At 35.9% G+C, this 16,546-nt stretch overlaps 1 protein-coding gene across 2 annotated transcripts in view; it reads left to right on the top strand.

Annotated features, from left to right (window-relative positions):
* The window catches only part of pde4bb (phosphodiesterase 4B, cAMP-specific b), an 89,345-nt gene that overhangs the window by 33,740 nt on the left and 39,059 nt on the right, over nucleotides 1-16,546 (top strand). Inside the window, exons 1-5 of one of the 2 annotated variants that reach the window (XM_051132144.1) lie at nucleotides 1,192-1,514; nucleotides 5,335-5,532; nucleotides 10,029-10,065; nucleotides 10,181-10,251; nucleotides 10,566-10,615. In XM_051132144.1, coding sequence (XP_050988101.1) covers nucleotides 1,309-1,514; nucleotides 5,335-5,532; nucleotides 10,029-10,065; nucleotides 10,181-10,251; nucleotides 10,566-10,615 — 562 coding nt within the window. In that variant the 5' untranslated portion in view covers nucleotides 1,192-1,308. Of the gene's footprint in view, nucleotides 1-1,191; nucleotides 1,515-5,334; nucleotides 5,533-10,028; nucleotides 10,066-10,180; nucleotides 10,252-10,565; nucleotides 10,616-16,546 lie in introns of those variants that run through there. The other variant, XM_051132135.1, reaches the window with a different exon arrangement.

The following is a 16,546-nucleotide window of genomic DNA, read 5'->3' as shown; positions in this document are numbered from 1 at the left end:
CTGGTGATCTACATAAATGCGTCTATGTTTGCGCAAATCATTCGTGATCCAGCTTCACCTAAAGCAGAAGTGAGTATAAGGGTTTTTTAAGCATCTTTGCCAATCGCCTTTCTTAATTATGTGCTAGTTAGCAAGTTTCGCAACTAAATGCGGCTAAAGTAAACATTAGCATTTAAAGGAACAGAAAGGCTCGCTTTAAAAAGGGCTGATTTTTATCTTCAAAAGGGTAAAAAAGGGTGTTTTTTACACTACCACTGAGAAATTCTAACCAAAGTATGTTATAGACTTCTCATTAAGACCCTAAAGAATCATATGAACTTGTGGAAAATTACCTTACTAACCATTAATAAGAAGCAAATTAGGAGTTTATTGAGGCAAAAGCCGGAGTTAATGGTTTGTTATCATGCCATTCAGATGAAGTAAAAAAAAATGTAATCAAATTTTAACCAAACATGAATTTTTTGGTCAAAAATGACCGAACAACACCGGAGGGTTAAGTAGATCTGTTGAAAGTTGTACTTTCAAAATGTGTTTGAAACATTGCTAAAATTAGAAAAATACATTTACAGACCATAGTGATGAATTATGTTAAAATTATCTTAAAATTATTTTAAATGGTTGGTCCCTATAGCCTAGTGGTTAACGTGCTGAAATGTAGCACAATTGTGCCTCTGGTTGACCTGGGTTCGAATCTTGACCCAGCGTCCTTTGCTGATCCAAGTCCTTTCTCTCCACCTAACGCTTCTTGTCAATCTCCTCTGCCCTGTCAACTAAAAGCACAAAGAAGCAAAAAAAAAAAAAAAAAACCCTGCAGAAATCCTGATTATTATACATATCATACATCAACAGTTAACCCATAAATAATCCTGTGGTTATGGGATTTAATCTGACTGAAACCACATCAAGTCCAGTTCACTTAGCCCCCATTTACACCTGATTTGGGTGAATAGGTCAAACGATGTCAGTCAAGGCACACTGCTGTTTATACCAAGTATTAAGAAATGTCTGACTTAACATCACCTCTCCATCCGCACCTGTCTATCCGTATCAGGTTCATGCTCCATCTAAACTAGGCCAAGTAAAGACTCCAAGAACATTCCAGAAAGGCGACTCTTTGGAGGGGAGTGTTTGCTGAGCTGACGAGTAGGCAAGAGGGGAGGATAGAGGGGAAAGGGTAGGACTGAAGCAGATAGTGACAGAGAATGAATGTGAAACAGAGTCTGGCCTACACAGAAACTCAACACACACTTCTACAGCCAAACCGTGGGATTCGAGGCTTTAACAGACCTCTGCGTATGACACTTCCTCATGGATTTAAAACAAGATGCTGACATTAGCCCTGTCAGTCAGAAGATGGAGATCAGTTTGGACACGGGCTGTCAGTCTGATGCGAAAGAGCTCGCAGCTGGTGCAAGAGATGCGCCCCAAAACTCCCCAGGCATGTTCAGAAAGCTGGTGGTGAATAAAACAGTCCGCCAACGCAGACGCTTCACAGTGGCTGTGTCTCATACCTGGTAAGACTCAGTGTTTGCAACCTTGTCTGGCTGGATCCTTACTTTAATTGAGTCTTACTGTGAGTTTTTTTTTAATCAAAACCCCATCATGAATGTATTTGCCACTGTACATATTAGTGTTTAGTCCACATCTAAGGGAAATTTGTATGGCATTTAAGTGTTGTTGGTAACACTTTATTTTAAAGACCCATCTTTACTATTAACTAGCATGCATATTATTAGCATATTGACTGTTTATTAGTACTTATTAAGCACATATTAATGCCTGCATTACCGTATTTTAGATCACTTAATCCAGCCCTATACCTGAACTTACTATACCAACTACCTTACTAACTACAAATAAGCAACAAATTAGCAGTTTATTGACTATCATAGTTAATAGTTAGTTAATAGTGAGAACTGGACCTTAAAATAAAGTGTTACCAAATTTATGTATTACACTTACATGTAAGTGCACTTAAAACTGGAGTTTCACCTGGTGGGTGATAAATGGGTGAAAACAAAACAAAACAAAACAAAAAAAACTATAGATTGCTTGCAGTTTTAAGGATCGGAATCTACAATGATGATATAATAATATATACATATAGACTTAAAGCCAATAATTTAGACGTCTAGGAAGAGAAAACTAAGTTGAATTATAAAAATTAATTTTAAAAAAAGGGCAGTAAAGAAATTAATAATTTTATTTTGCAAAAGATGCATTAAATTGATAAGTGAGACATTTATAATGTTTTCTATTTCAAATAAATACTGTTCTTTTGAATTTGAATTTTATAATAAAAAACATCCTGAATAATAAATGAAGAGTTCAGATGCAAAAGCCTCTAAATCCATCTGACGTTTTTTTTCTTTAAAATGAGCATTTCTTTCTGGCTACTTTGTATAGGTTTCTATGTAAGTACTGGTACTGATTGGGCTGAGGCTGGAATTTAGCAAGTTTGAAGTAAAAGTATTTGATGGACTTATACTATGTGTCAGGAGTATTCACTCAGTATCATTATCTCATTTTTGAATGAGGTGGCTTTTAGCTGGTTTTGCATCTGAACTCTTCAAATGAATGATGTATTACAATTTCCACAAAAATATGAAGCAGCACAACTGTTTTCAATGTTGATAATTATCTGAAATGTTTCTTGAGCAGCAAATTAGCATATTAGAATGATTTCTGAAGGATTATGTGACACTGAAAATTCAGCTTCGCATCACAGCAATAAATTGCATTTTAAAATATATTACAATAGAAAACAATTCTTTTAAATTGAATAATATTTCACAATCTAACTCTTTTTAGATGATCTCTGTTAAAGATTTGTGAAGTGAAGTCTTTACTTTAAAAAAAAGTATTTCTATAAAAGTATTTATCACTGTTTAACAACCTTATGTCTCATAGTAGGTCTGTCTTTAAAGATTTAATGCATTATTGTTCATAAAATAAATTCTCTTGGCAAAATGAATGGGGTTTTTAATGCTTCCACAGTTCTACTGAGCTCTTTTAACTTGGACAAGTGAGCAATCAGCCAGATCACCCCAGCAACATCCTAACAATTACACAGAAGAGCTTAGCAACCATCAACAACACCCCAGCGGCTGAGTTTTCCACGGGCAGATGCTATTAACAATTTCAGAAAATGTACAAAAAAACGCCACTGTTGTGTTCTCAAATTCCTTGTAGAGTTTCTGCCCTCTAGACGGCACTTATGATGATGCTGCATTTTCAGCAGTAACTAGACTCTTGCAATACCAGCCTATTACCACACACACTCACACATATACACGTAAGAGGAGGTGATAGTTGCTAGGCTCTTCTACCCAAGGGTTTTGACAGCTTTTTATACCATTTTGAATGTGTCGTCAGACACCCTTCGCAACCCTCTGGCACGAGGCCCAATGTCATTTCCCCCAGTTCCTCTTAACCGTGCCGCTCTGTGGCCTATTTTTCTGTCAGCTGAGATGCCTTCTCGATGTGCTTTCTTTTATAGTTGTTTTGCATTCTTTCTGTTCATTATGTCAGCCCAAAACAGACAATGGACTAGCAGACACTTTTGTAATATCTAAGCAATAAAACATTAGCACAGGTCTTAAAGGTGACATATCATGAAAATCTGACTTTTTCCCTGTTTAAGTGCTATAATCGGTTCCCTGGGGCATCTACCAATCCAGAAAACGTGAAAAAGAACAACCCAGTTTTTTTTTTTTTTTTTTTTTTTTGGTAAGCCTTTGTGAAAAAAACAAGCAGCTCAGATTTCTCAGTTTGTTAGGATAGGACAATATTAGGCTGAGATATTTGAAAATCTGGAATCTGAGGGTGCAAAAAAAAATCTAAATTTAGAAAAAATCACCTCTAAAGTTGTCCAAACTATGTTTTTAGTAATGCATATTACTAATCAAAAATTAAGTGTTGATATATTTACAGTAAAAAATTTACAAAATATCTTCATGGAACATAATTTTTACCTAATAGACTAATGATTTTTGGCATGAGAGAAAAATCAATAATTTTGACCCATACAATGTATTTGTTGGCTATTGCTACAAATATACCCGTGCTACTTATGACTGGTTTTGTGGTCCAGGGTCACATATCTAATTTTCGACACTGATTAAGTCTGAATTGAGACCACAGAATGGATTCATATGGACTGTCAGGACTGTCTAAATAAGAAAAACATATATATATATATACAGCAAAATATATTTAGCAGCTCTTTGTATAAGATATTAACCATTCATTTTATGGAAACTAAACTCTAAAACACAACACAATGCAAAATACTGTGTAAAATTTAAAATACTGGTAAAGAGTTCAGACGCAAAACCCTCTAAAAGCCACCAAAAATGAGATAATGATACTAAGTGAATGCTCTCAACAGAAAGTATATATCCATCAAATATTTTTACTTCAAACTCGCTAAATCCCAGCCTCAGCCCAATCAGAAGTACCAGTACTTAGGTGGAAACCTATACATAGGAGCCTGATAAAAATGCTTATTTTAAAGAAAAACATCTTCATATATATATATATATATATATATATTAATTTATTTCTGTCCTAATTTCCCTGATATGACAAGACAGAAAACATTTTTTAGTATTTATTTTTTATTGAAGTGAAATTGTCTTTCTCATATGGTTCAGTTCTCTTTGCTTTCTCACTGATGCAGGCAGCTCAATGACCTTCACTTCAAAGCATCAATTTTGACCTGTTCTCCTCGATTCCTTTCTTCCCCATCAGTCTTTTCATCTCTGTTCAATGTTGTTTTCCATTAGCTCTTGCATTGACTGCATTATTTTCTTCTCAGTGGTTTTCTGCGTCTCTCTTTTAAACTCTGACATCATTCTGTCTCCTTTGCCTTCTTTTTTTTGCATTTTTTTTTTTTTTGCATTTTTTTCTGTAACTAAATGTTGTATTAGTCTTCACTCAGTAAAGATACACTGACTCAGTCAGCTTTGTTTTGCTTCAGCAACCAAATTTCTGGCTGTTTGCAACAAAAGATATGGAAAGCATTTTCTAAACTTTTGTTTTGCCCTCTTCATCTCTCTTGATCTGTTCTCTGCCACTGTTTTCTCTTTTGCAAAGTTATTCAGTCTGGTCCACTTTTCAGCTTATTCTTGTTGTAAACTGTCAGCTTAGACTGGAAGAAACTGTCAGACTGTTCTGTATAGAGACAACCACACTTTTGTTTTGACGTGCCATTTATAGGCGGATTTAAACAATATGATATTGATTTTGAATGCAGTACGTGAGTTGTTTTCCATTTGCAGATTTTTAACAGTTTTTTTTCATTCATGTGATGACTATGTTGTCTTTCTGTAGTTTGGAGGTGGAGAATGGCCCCTCTATCGGCTGTAGTCCATTGGACCTGCAGGCATCACCGGGCTCCGGTTTGGTTCTTCATCCCAACATGGCCAGTCACGGTCAGCGGCGCGAGTCTTTCCTTTACCGCTCGGACAGCGACTACGACCTCTCACCCAAATCCACCTCTCGCAACTCCTCCCTTGTTGGAGAGCAGCTGTGAGTAAGAACCTTACACCTTTACACCTTTACCAGCATTCTAATAGACCAATCAAAATAGTCCTGCTACAAATCAAATCACATATATATATATATATATATATAAGGATTGCAGAAATGAGTACACCCTAGATGTAATTCAGCAAATGTATAATATTTTAGTACTTAGCATGTCCTCCAGAACTTTTAAGTATACGGCTCTGACTCTTCTTGGCACTGAGTGTTCAAGTTCATGACAAACTTTTCTACGTCCACTTCCAGAACAACAATTCACAAATAATTTACTCACCCCCTTGTCATCCAAGATTTTCATGTCTTTCTGTCTTTAGTCATGAAGAAATTATGTTTTCTGAGGAAAGCCTTTCAGGATTTTTATCCAAATAATGGACTTCATTGGTGCACAGATTTTGAACTTCCAAAATACAGTTTAAACGCGGCTTCAAAGGACCCTAAACGATCCCAGCCGAGGAAAAGGGTGTTATCTAGCAATATGATCAATCATGTTTTTCAGAAAATAAAAATTTGTATACTGTTTAAGCACAAAAGCTCATGTAGCACAGGCTCTGGGATGTGCATTCACGATGCTACGTACTATTGAATCATATCAAAAGATCATGCAGAACGCAGGCGGAACTACAGACCTAGTGTTTACAAAGTGAACACGCAAAGACTAAGAAAGTGCAAGTGAGTCAAACGCTGTTTACAAACCAAAAGGTACAATGATGTTGGATGATTCTAAAGTTATACTCTACCTTTTTGAGCCAGAGTACACAGATGATGAACTTAGACATGATTCGTAGTAGTGATGGGAAGTTCAGATCATTTTACTGACTCTGACCTTTGAGTCTCGTTCAGCAAAATGAACAAATCTTTTTCGAGTAATTTTGTTCATTTCGTTCATTTTAAAATATAATTAAAATGTTACGTGTTACTTCCCTAACACTGCTTACACAAACGTTGATCACACTACAAACAAGACAAAACTATAATGCTATAAGACACAGAAAAGATTAATTCATTGTTTACCTTGGTCTTCAGTCTATGATTTGCTCACCTCACCTCTTATCTGACAAGTTTTTGGGTTTGAGTCGTTCGTTCATCACGTGACAGCCCCATAAGATGAATGAATGACTCAAAAAACCAGAAGATTCGAAACAGGTGAACTAATTCCAGTACAGAACCTAATCGGATGTTTCGCATGCGTGACTGAATGAATCACTCCCGAGTCACATTAAAGATTCTTTCCAAATTAACAAATCGTTCAAGAACAACCCATCACTAATTCGTAACATTGTGCATCCCAGAGCGTGTGCTTAGCTTTTGTGCTTAAAAAGTATAATTTTTTTTTTTTTTTTGAAAAATAGCTAGATAAGACCCTTCTTCCTCGGCTGGGATCGTTTGGAGCCCTTTGAAGCTGCATTTAAACTACATTTGGAAGTTTAAAATTGGGGCACCAATGAAGTCCATTATATGGAGAAAAATACTGAAATGCTTTCCTCAAAAAACATAATTTCTTCACGACTGAAGACAGAAAGACATGAACATCTTGGATGACAAGGGGGTGAGTAAATTATATGTAAATTGTTGTTCTGTTGTTCTTCACCTTTAACTCCTGGAGGACTTTCTTAAATGCCCTGGTCTTTAATGGGGAGTTTTGCTCAGCTCGTCTCTACAGAATCCACCACAGCTGCTCAAGAGTGTTAAGATTGAGTAAAATACATGTCCACTGAAGGATTTTCACCTTGGGAGAATGAATATCTATATTGTAATGCTGAAAAAATATGCCCAATAATGCAGGGAATGAGGGGAGGGTAGCATCTTCTGTTTCAAGTTTTTATATTATAAGTTTACTTAGTCACACAGTGATATAAGATACAGTGATATAAGATATATAAGTTTACTAGTCACACAGTGATTGATGACAGCATTGATAAAGCACAACTCCCTCACATCTCCAGCACTCATATATCCCTATATAAGGGCTTTACTACCACTGAACGTCACTGTGGGCACCAGGCATTTCTCACTGTACTCCTCCTCTAGCAACACCAGAACATTTTGGATGCTTTTGGATCCGAAATAATTGACTTGGTATCTTTAGACCAGAGTGTTGATTCCCAGAAGTCTATATTTTGTAAATATGGGCCTTGGAAGAGGTTAAATGAGTTTATTGTCCTATTTTATGCTAAGGAATAAGTCAAATGGCATCTGTATTCTGTAGAGAGGAGCTGAGCAACACTCCCCATTAAAGACCAGGGCATTTAAGGAGGTCATCCTCCAGGTGTTAAACAGGACAGATGTGGCATTTTGTCATGAATTTGTACTGTCAGTGCCAAGAAGGGTCAGAGCAGTAAACTTAAAGATCTGGAGGACATACTAAGTACTAGAATATTATACATTTGCTGACTTCAGTTTAAGTCTTTGGTTCTTTTAATTGTGATGATTTTGGCTCACATTTAACAAAAACCCACCAATTCACTATCTCAACAAATTAGAATATGGTGACATGCCAATCAGCTAATCAACTCAAAACACCTGCAAAGGCTTCCTGAGCCTTCAAAAGGGTCTCTCAGTTTGGTTCACTAGGCTACACAATCATGGGGAAGACTGCTGACCTGACAGTTGTCCAGAAGACAATCATTGACACCCTTCACAAGGAGGGTAAGCCACAAACATTCATTGCCAAAGAAGCTGGCTGTTCACAGAGTGCTGTATCCAAGCATGTTAACAGAAAGTTGAGTGGAAGGAAAAGGTGTGGAAGTATGGTGACCCATACTTGGAATTTGTGCTCTGCATTTAACCCATCCAAGTGTACACACACAGTAGTGAACAAACACGCACACACACACCATGAACCTTTCGGTTACAAGCCCGACTCCCTAACCGTTAGGCCACGGCTGCCCCTAGAAATGGACTGTTGCCCAGTGGTCCAAAGTCCTCTTTTTTAGATGAGAGCAAGTTTTGTATTTCATTTGGAAACCAATGTCCTAGAGTCTGAAGGAAGGGTGGAGAAGCTCATAGCCCAAGTTTACACTTCATGCTTTCTTCTGCTGACCAGCTTTTTAAAGATGCTGATTTCATTTTCCAGCAGGATTTGGCACCTGCCCACACAGCCAAAAGCACCAAAAGTTGGTTAAATGACCCTGATGTTTGTGTGCTTGACTGGCCAGCAAACTCACCAGACCTGAACCCCATAGAGAATCTATGGTGTATTGTCAAGAGGAAAATGAAAAAAAAAGAGACCAAAAAATGCAGATGAGCTGAAGGCCACTGTCAAAGAACCTCAGCATACCACCTCAGCAGTGCCACAGACTGATCACCTCCATGCCTGAGGTACTGAGGTAGTAATTAAAGCAAAATGAGCCCCTACCAAGTATTGAGTACATATACAGTAAATGAACATACTTTCACTAAAAATTCACTAAAATTGTTTTTTTTTTATTGATCTTATGAAGTATATTTTAGTTTGTTGAGATAGTGAATTGGTAGGTTTTTGTTAAATGTGAGCCAAAATCATCACAATTAAAAAAACCAAAGACTTAAACTTCAGTCTGTGTGCATTGAATTTATTTAATACACAAATTTCACAATTTGAGTTGAATATATACATATATACATATACATACACAGTGCACAGCATTAATGAGTACACCCCCTCTGAATATATATATATATTAGTTTTTGTTTTTATCATGTTTTATTAGTTATTTACTTATTTTAGCTTTTATTTATTTTAATATTCATTTAGTTTATTGCTTTTAATTTAATTTAATTTTTAGTTTTATTTATTCCTGAGGGAAGCCCACTAAACAAGTCTTTAGTTGTATGTGATATGATGTACGTAAGTACATGATGAAAGTAAATGTTTTACTTTTTGTAAAAAATGAATTTATTAATAATTTCTTACTTGTTAACATTTATCCCTTTGAAATTTACTAACTAATTTATTTTTAATTTAGGCAGATGTGCAGTGATGGTTTAAGTTTGGATTTTTTAGTCAGGTTTTAGGACATCTCTAAGAACACTTAGCTGAGCTGAAGGAAAGTTCTGAAACTTTATCTAACTTCCAGCAGAGTTTAGCTCAATCGGTACGCACCTGAATCAGTAAATCAAGGTCTTCAGGTTCACCAGACATCTACAGGCAGGTGTGTTTGAGCAGGTTTGACACTAAACTCTGCAGGAAGATAGATCTCCACGAATAGGACTGAGCACTTCTGCAATAAATCATTCAACTCTTTGCAGCTGCAGTACAAACAGTAGAGAAACTACAGAAGCATTGCAGAAATAATGCATAACATAACTTATTTAAACCTTAGAGATTTTCCAGTTTTGAGATATTTCTCAGTATACTGACAAGAAGTAACATAAAGTACTTGAAGTAAAGAACTAATACAATAATTACCTGAATTTCAGTTTGTTCTAGCATGGACAATACAGCACATGGGTTTTGTATTATGTACAATTTTTGTGTTTTTTCTTTCTTATTTGGTTCTCAGACACGGTGAAGACCTGATAGTCACTCCATTTGCTCAGGTACGTTTGGCTCTCACTTTCTGGGTTGGAAAACTAAGACCAAAATGTAATTGATTTGATGTGTGGACTGTTTCAAGTCCTTTCATGTCTTTGTTGCTGTCTTTTTGTTCAATAGGTGCTTGCAAGTCTTCGCACTGTTAGGAATAATTTCAGCATCCTGACAAATGTCCAGTGCCCCTCGAGCAAGTGAGTGATATTTACGTTGCATGAAATGTAATGTGAGAAAATACCACAAGAGGGCAGAACTCACTTAATATGACTTTCTGTCAGACTAGATAAATGCTAAACTAACCTACTGTATTGAACTTCCTCCTTATAATCATAATAGTAAATGTCTGATGATGATTTAATACATTTTTTAATTATTTATTTTTTATTTGCTTGGTAACAAATGTACAGATACTTTGTGCTCAGTTGGTGATTTAATTATTAGTTTCTAGTGAATTTGCATTTCTGCTTTTGTCTTACTAATGTATTTATTTTCCTGCTTCACTTAACAGAAGATCACCAGTCAGCAGTCAACCGCCGGTGACCAAAGCTAACCTGTCAGGTAAGATTTTCTGCGTCCAACATTTAACAGACGTTAAACTGAGGAAAGTTCCCTTATAATGGTTGTTAACCTCAATGTGACATCAATCACTATTTATAAAGCTGCAGACCTATAGCTAAATTACTCATACATCTTCACTTAAAGCCATACAGCATCATGAAGGGGATACTATGATCTGTGTTATGAATACATATGAAACGGCAAACAACTTATTACATAAATTGAGAGAAGTAGTGGGGAAAAGGGAAATCTCAGTGGAGGATGTGAAATGTGTCAAATCTTGCAAAGCTTGTCAAGAACCTTTTCATATTTCACCACAAGATAGAAAAAAAAGTAAATAAAAAAGTTATAACTTTGTCAATAAAATAAGTTTAAAAAAAAAAAAGAAAAAAAAAGCTTTTTTCCCATATTTGGGCAGGACATATCAAAGGACCCAATAAATCAATAAATAGATATTTTTAAACAGGGCTGGAGTGAGGTCTATTTTCAGCCCCGGAGTTTAGTGGCCAAAACCATATTTTTTTGCTATGTTTACTCATATGTTTTATCAGAACTACAAATACAAATAAATAACAAATGACATACTAAACTTCTTAAGCACCATTCATCAAACTTATCAATACCCAAGTAACAAATTTAGGTTGTTTTAAAAAAAAAATGTTTTATTTTGATAATGTTATCTTTAGTAACTTTATTTTTACCCAGAATATAACATTACTTTTATTTTTAAAGGGGTCATGTTGTCTGAACATAAATGTGTGTTGGCAGTGTGTGTACACAACCACCCTATAAAAGGGGATATTTCTTATAAAGATTACAAAAATACCACTTGGTGGATTTTTATAATCTTTATAAGAAATATCCCCTTTTTTAAATCAGGCCATTCTCAGCTTTTTGTCTGTGTGACATCACACCAACAAAGTCCGCTCCCACGATGGCTGACATGACCGTCCCACCTTAGACCCGCCCTGAATGAGTTGTGAACAGTCCGACTCTGCCATTGTTTTGACTCCGGTGCAGGGGAAAACAAGAATGTCTCCGATCGAGCGATTGAGGTGTTGCGTTGTTGGATGCAATAATGAACATCGCAGTCATCATTTACTTCTGACATCTGAGCCGCTGAAAACAGAGAGTATTAACGTCACTTCTGTTTTAGAAAGAAATGCGTCTGGCGATCTACGTCTCTGTTTGCGCAAATCATTTGAGATGCACCTTCACCTACAGCAGAAGTGAGTGTAAGGGTTTTTTTGCATCTTTGCAAATCGCCTTTCTTAATTATGTGCTAGTTAGCAAGTTTCACAGCTAAACATGGCTAAATGTGGTTAAAGTAAGCAGACCGGCTCATCACCCCACAGAAGAGAGGGGTGGAGTGAGCAGAGCTCATTATCATTTAAAGGAACATGCAATAGAATGGCTCGCTCTGAACAGGGCTGATTTTGATAAGGTAAAAAGGGTGTTTTTACACTACCACTGACAAATTTTAACCAAAGTATGTTATAGAGTTTTCATTAGCACCCTAAAGAATCATATCAGCTTGTGGAAAATGGGCATCTGATGACCCCTTTAACATTCTAAGAATGTCAAAATGTTTTCTTGTTGTGATTATAATAATATTTAAATGTTGCAAATTCTACAATGTTCTACTGCAAAAATGTTTCTTACAACGTTTCTACTAACTTTTTCACAATACAATAATGTATCTTACACTACTTTATGTTTTTACATCAACAATGTAATCAATTAATTGATTACTATTAAAGCCAAGTATGAATCTCATCAAGTTGTGTTTTTAAGCATTTTACATTTATTCCACAATAATAACTTAAAGTGTCATCAGATGCAAACTTCACTTTTACATGTTGTTTGAACATTAATGTGTGTTGGCAGTGTATGTACAAATCTACCTTATAACGATAAAAATCCATGCAGTGGTTTTTAATTAATCTGTAAAAATAATATCCCCTTTTTCAAATCAAGCCATTCTCAGATGCCTGTCAGTGTGGCGTTACACACAGAGAGAGGCCGCTCCCACGATAGTTGATTGACATTAGCGTCTTACCTTAGATCAACTGTAACAGTCCAACCTCCATTGTTTCGATGCCGGAGCAGGGATGTTAAGTTAGACAAGAATATCTCCGATTGAGTGATTGAGGTGTTGTGTTGCTGGATGTAATAATGAACATAGTGATCGTCATTTACTCCCGACATCTGAGCCGCTGAAGATGCAGTGGATTATGTTTGTTTGTGAAGGGAATGCGCCTCCCGATCTACATATATCTGTCTATGTTCGCGCGATTCATTCGTTATCCAGCTTCACTTACAGCAGAAGTGAGTATAAGGGTTTTTTTATGAATCTCTGCAATCACCTTTCCTAATAATGTGCTAGTTAGCAAGTTTCACGGCTAAACACGCTAAATGCGGTAAAGTTTACAGGCTCATCACTCCACAGAGAGAAGAGGGGGCGGGGCGAGCAGAGCTCATTTGCATTTAAAGGAACAATCCATCAGAATGGTATGATTTTGGCAGAGCTCATTTTGACAAGGTAAAAAGGGTGTTGTTTTACACAACCATTGAGAATTTTTAACCAAAGTATGTTATAGACTTTTCATTAAGACCCTAAAGAATCATATCAAATTGTGGAAAATGGCCATCTGATGACCCTTTTAAGAGTGTAACAATTGAAATAATACATTTTATTTGTGAACTTACATGTTCAAATGTTCTTTTTAATAAATAACTTTTCGGTACTTTTGAATTTTTTCGGATCATCAGCCATCAAAGTTCGTAAATATTGGTCACAGACACAAAGATTAACCAAGCCGATTACTCACTAAACCTTTTAAGTCTTATTTTGATGTAACTAAGTGGTCATAAATAAGTATGTGAGTTGTTTGCTTACTTAAATTAGTCTTCCCATTAACGCCATTATATTGTTAATTCAGACTCATTCGTGAATGTGAACGAACACTGGATTTGTTGCATGAACCAATCACAGCCAATCATATCTAATCATATTGCGTTGGAGGCACTGCCTCCTCTCACGTGACTTTCCCTCATTTATCCTCAGCTACCCCCCACCAAACTCACAACACACTTTAGATGGTCTGTTAAAACTAAATGGGCTCAGGGGAGGCAAGAGAGACGCAGACTCCCTGCTGGTGTCACTGCTGGACAATGTTTCTTTAGAAAAACTGATTTGTACATTTCTAATGTTATATTTAGTAATATTGGCATTGTTTTGTTTTTTTTCTCATTAAATATCTTGAGGAAACACTGCCTCCCTTGGTAGGGTCAAAGGAAGGATATGCAGTTTCAGAGAGGCTAGCAATAGCAAGCTAACTTTGAAAGCATAAGATCCCACCCTCCTTGCAAATCAGTCTCCAGAGCCACGCACAGGGATAAGTCACAGCATTGGTGGAGGTTTAAATGCAACGCTGTCAGATTACCTCATGTCTCATTCATTGCTGAGAAAACATTACCGTACAAAACGCATAATATTACAATAATAATACATTCCATTCACGCTGATGACGTATCATGTCTGCGCAAACAGGGCGCACAGAGATATGCAAATACATACGTTGGCAGGCAGGTAGGACAGTCTATTATAGCACTTGGATCAAGGGATATGACTGGACAAAGATCTTACAGCCCTACGCCTACCGCCGATGATATAACTACATACAAATACATTTAGACCACTTAAGTTAGTGATTGCTATTGGGATGTAAAGAGACTTTCAACCAGCACAACAAAAAATGTTTCTGAACCAAATCACCTACCCGGCTTTTAATTATGTCACAGCCACAGTGCATGATTTCTAGTGCCATTGCTTGAGTAGAAGCTGATTTTAGGGGGAGGAGTATTCTGATTCTATTGGACAACATTTGAATGGACAAAAAAATTGGTATGATTGTGATTGCGAAGATGAGTCACTTCTGGTCAGTTTTTCTAGTTCAGTTTGTCAGAGTGTCTAGAATATAGATGGTAGACTAAGGGTGTTTTCACACCTGGCTCATTCAGAGCTTTTGTGTACATTTCTATTTTAATAATATGCAGAAAAACGGAAAAGGTAGTGGCAATTTTCTGCTAGGAAAGGTTTACAAACAAACAGATGCACTCTGATCAATATGAGGACAGTTTTACTTACATGTGACTTGCATAAACACATTTTGGTATGCTTTGAAATGTTGCTTTGTGAAAGCTAATTGAATCAAGAAGACACTGTAATATTGTAACAATTTTAGTCCCTGTTTTTGCTACAAAGCAAATGATCTGCAGGTCTGAATATGTCCTCAAACTAGCAATTCATGTGCTGTTCAAATGCAACGAATGCTATTTTATATTTCATAATACGAATACAATTTCTGATTTTTTTCTTCTAATTCTGGGCTGCAATATGGGCATGTTCTTGTTTTTGTATAATGAAGCAGCAGGTGTTGTTGGGCTCTTGTGCGTGTTTTAAAGACTCCTCAGCTTTGTTTGTACAATGGCCACCACAACTCTCTCCATCTGAGCGGCCTGAAAATCCCAGCGTCTCTGAAGAAAAGAGAAATGAGGGTGGAAGTGTGGGTGGAGGGGGAAGAATGAAAGTTTGAGTAAGATAACACGTTTGTATGACCTCTTGCACACACACAAACCACAAAGACGCAATGTGCGTAATTGCAGCACAGCGACGCTTATAAAAAGCTGTGCTTATTGCATGCATGTGTGTGTGCGTTTGTGAGGGTGTGAATAGTCATGCGTGCGTAAGCACGCATACTTAAAAGGAGCAGGATTGTGTGAGCACAGCTCTGTCAATAAAATTCATCAACGTGTTCAGAGGTTTGTGCGAGAGTATACAAGTAGGCGAACCTTGGTAAATCTGTCATGAACCAAGGTCATATATTTTATTTAAAAAAATACTAAATCAAACATTTTAGATATATTATTTAAATATTAGATATAATATTTAAATATATAAATTAATTAAAATCATTATAATCAGGGGTTAGATTATGATTTAGAGGTGTATATTTTTATTTGCAAAAGAAAAAAACAAATAACCACATACGGCATATGATTAAATACACACAGATATGACATTTTAATAAACCATTCAAAATTTCTACTGCATCCCAGCTAATAAATATGTTCTAAGAATGTTTGCGAACATTTCAAGTAGTTATGAAAACGTTGTTTCTAAATGTGTTTTAAACATTCCGTTTTTTAATGTATTATAAATGTTACTTCTTATTTGAAGGTTAGAGGAACATTCCATTCTATAATTTAAAAATGTTACAAGAACATTATATTTAAATGTTTTCTCAACGTTTAAAACACCCATTTTTAGATTTAAGAAATGTTTTTCTTGGTTATGCGAATGTTCAATCCATTTTGGCACTTTGAAACTGTAAGAAAACACTTATTTTTTCATTTCATTTAAGTGTTCAAAACGTCGGTTTTTGGAATGTAAAATGAAAGTTACTTCTTGGTTAAGAGAACGTTGCAGGAACATTGCATTCTATTGTTTTGAAATCGTTTTGGGAAAGATACATCAAGCATTACTCTCCCAGTTAGTTGATCCTTCTAATGATTAAATGATTTTCTGAGAATAATGTCGTCAAAATTGATGCCATTTTGTTTTGTGATTTCACTGGAACTGAAAAAGGAACAATGTTTCAGATTGTTTCGTTCCAGCTGTTCATCGTGGTAGTGTATTTATACATCATGGTAGTATTTGTACACCTACATTTATACTAAAATAAAACATTAATCTGAATCAAATGAGAATTTAATAAAAGAGTAAGGGGAATTACAAAACTGCTTAAAAGTAAATAGTAAGTAAAAACTAGAGGAAAATGTGCTTAATTGTCATGAAAATAATGTCACAATTCAAAAAGTCTTAATGATTCTTTAAAGAAAAAAGTTTTTATGCGAAATATATTTTTT

This window comes from Labeo rohita, chromosome 2 (genome assembly GCF_022985175.1).
Source record: "Labeo rohita strain BAU-BD-2019 chromosome 2, IGBB_LRoh.1.0, whole genome shotgun sequence".
NCBI classification, from domain to species: domain Eukaryota; kingdom Metazoa; phylum Chordata; class Actinopteri; order Cypriniformes; family Cyprinidae; genus Labeo; species Labeo rohita.
Note: the sequence above shows the minus strand (reverse complement) of the source record. Positions and strands in the feature narration are given on the sequence as shown.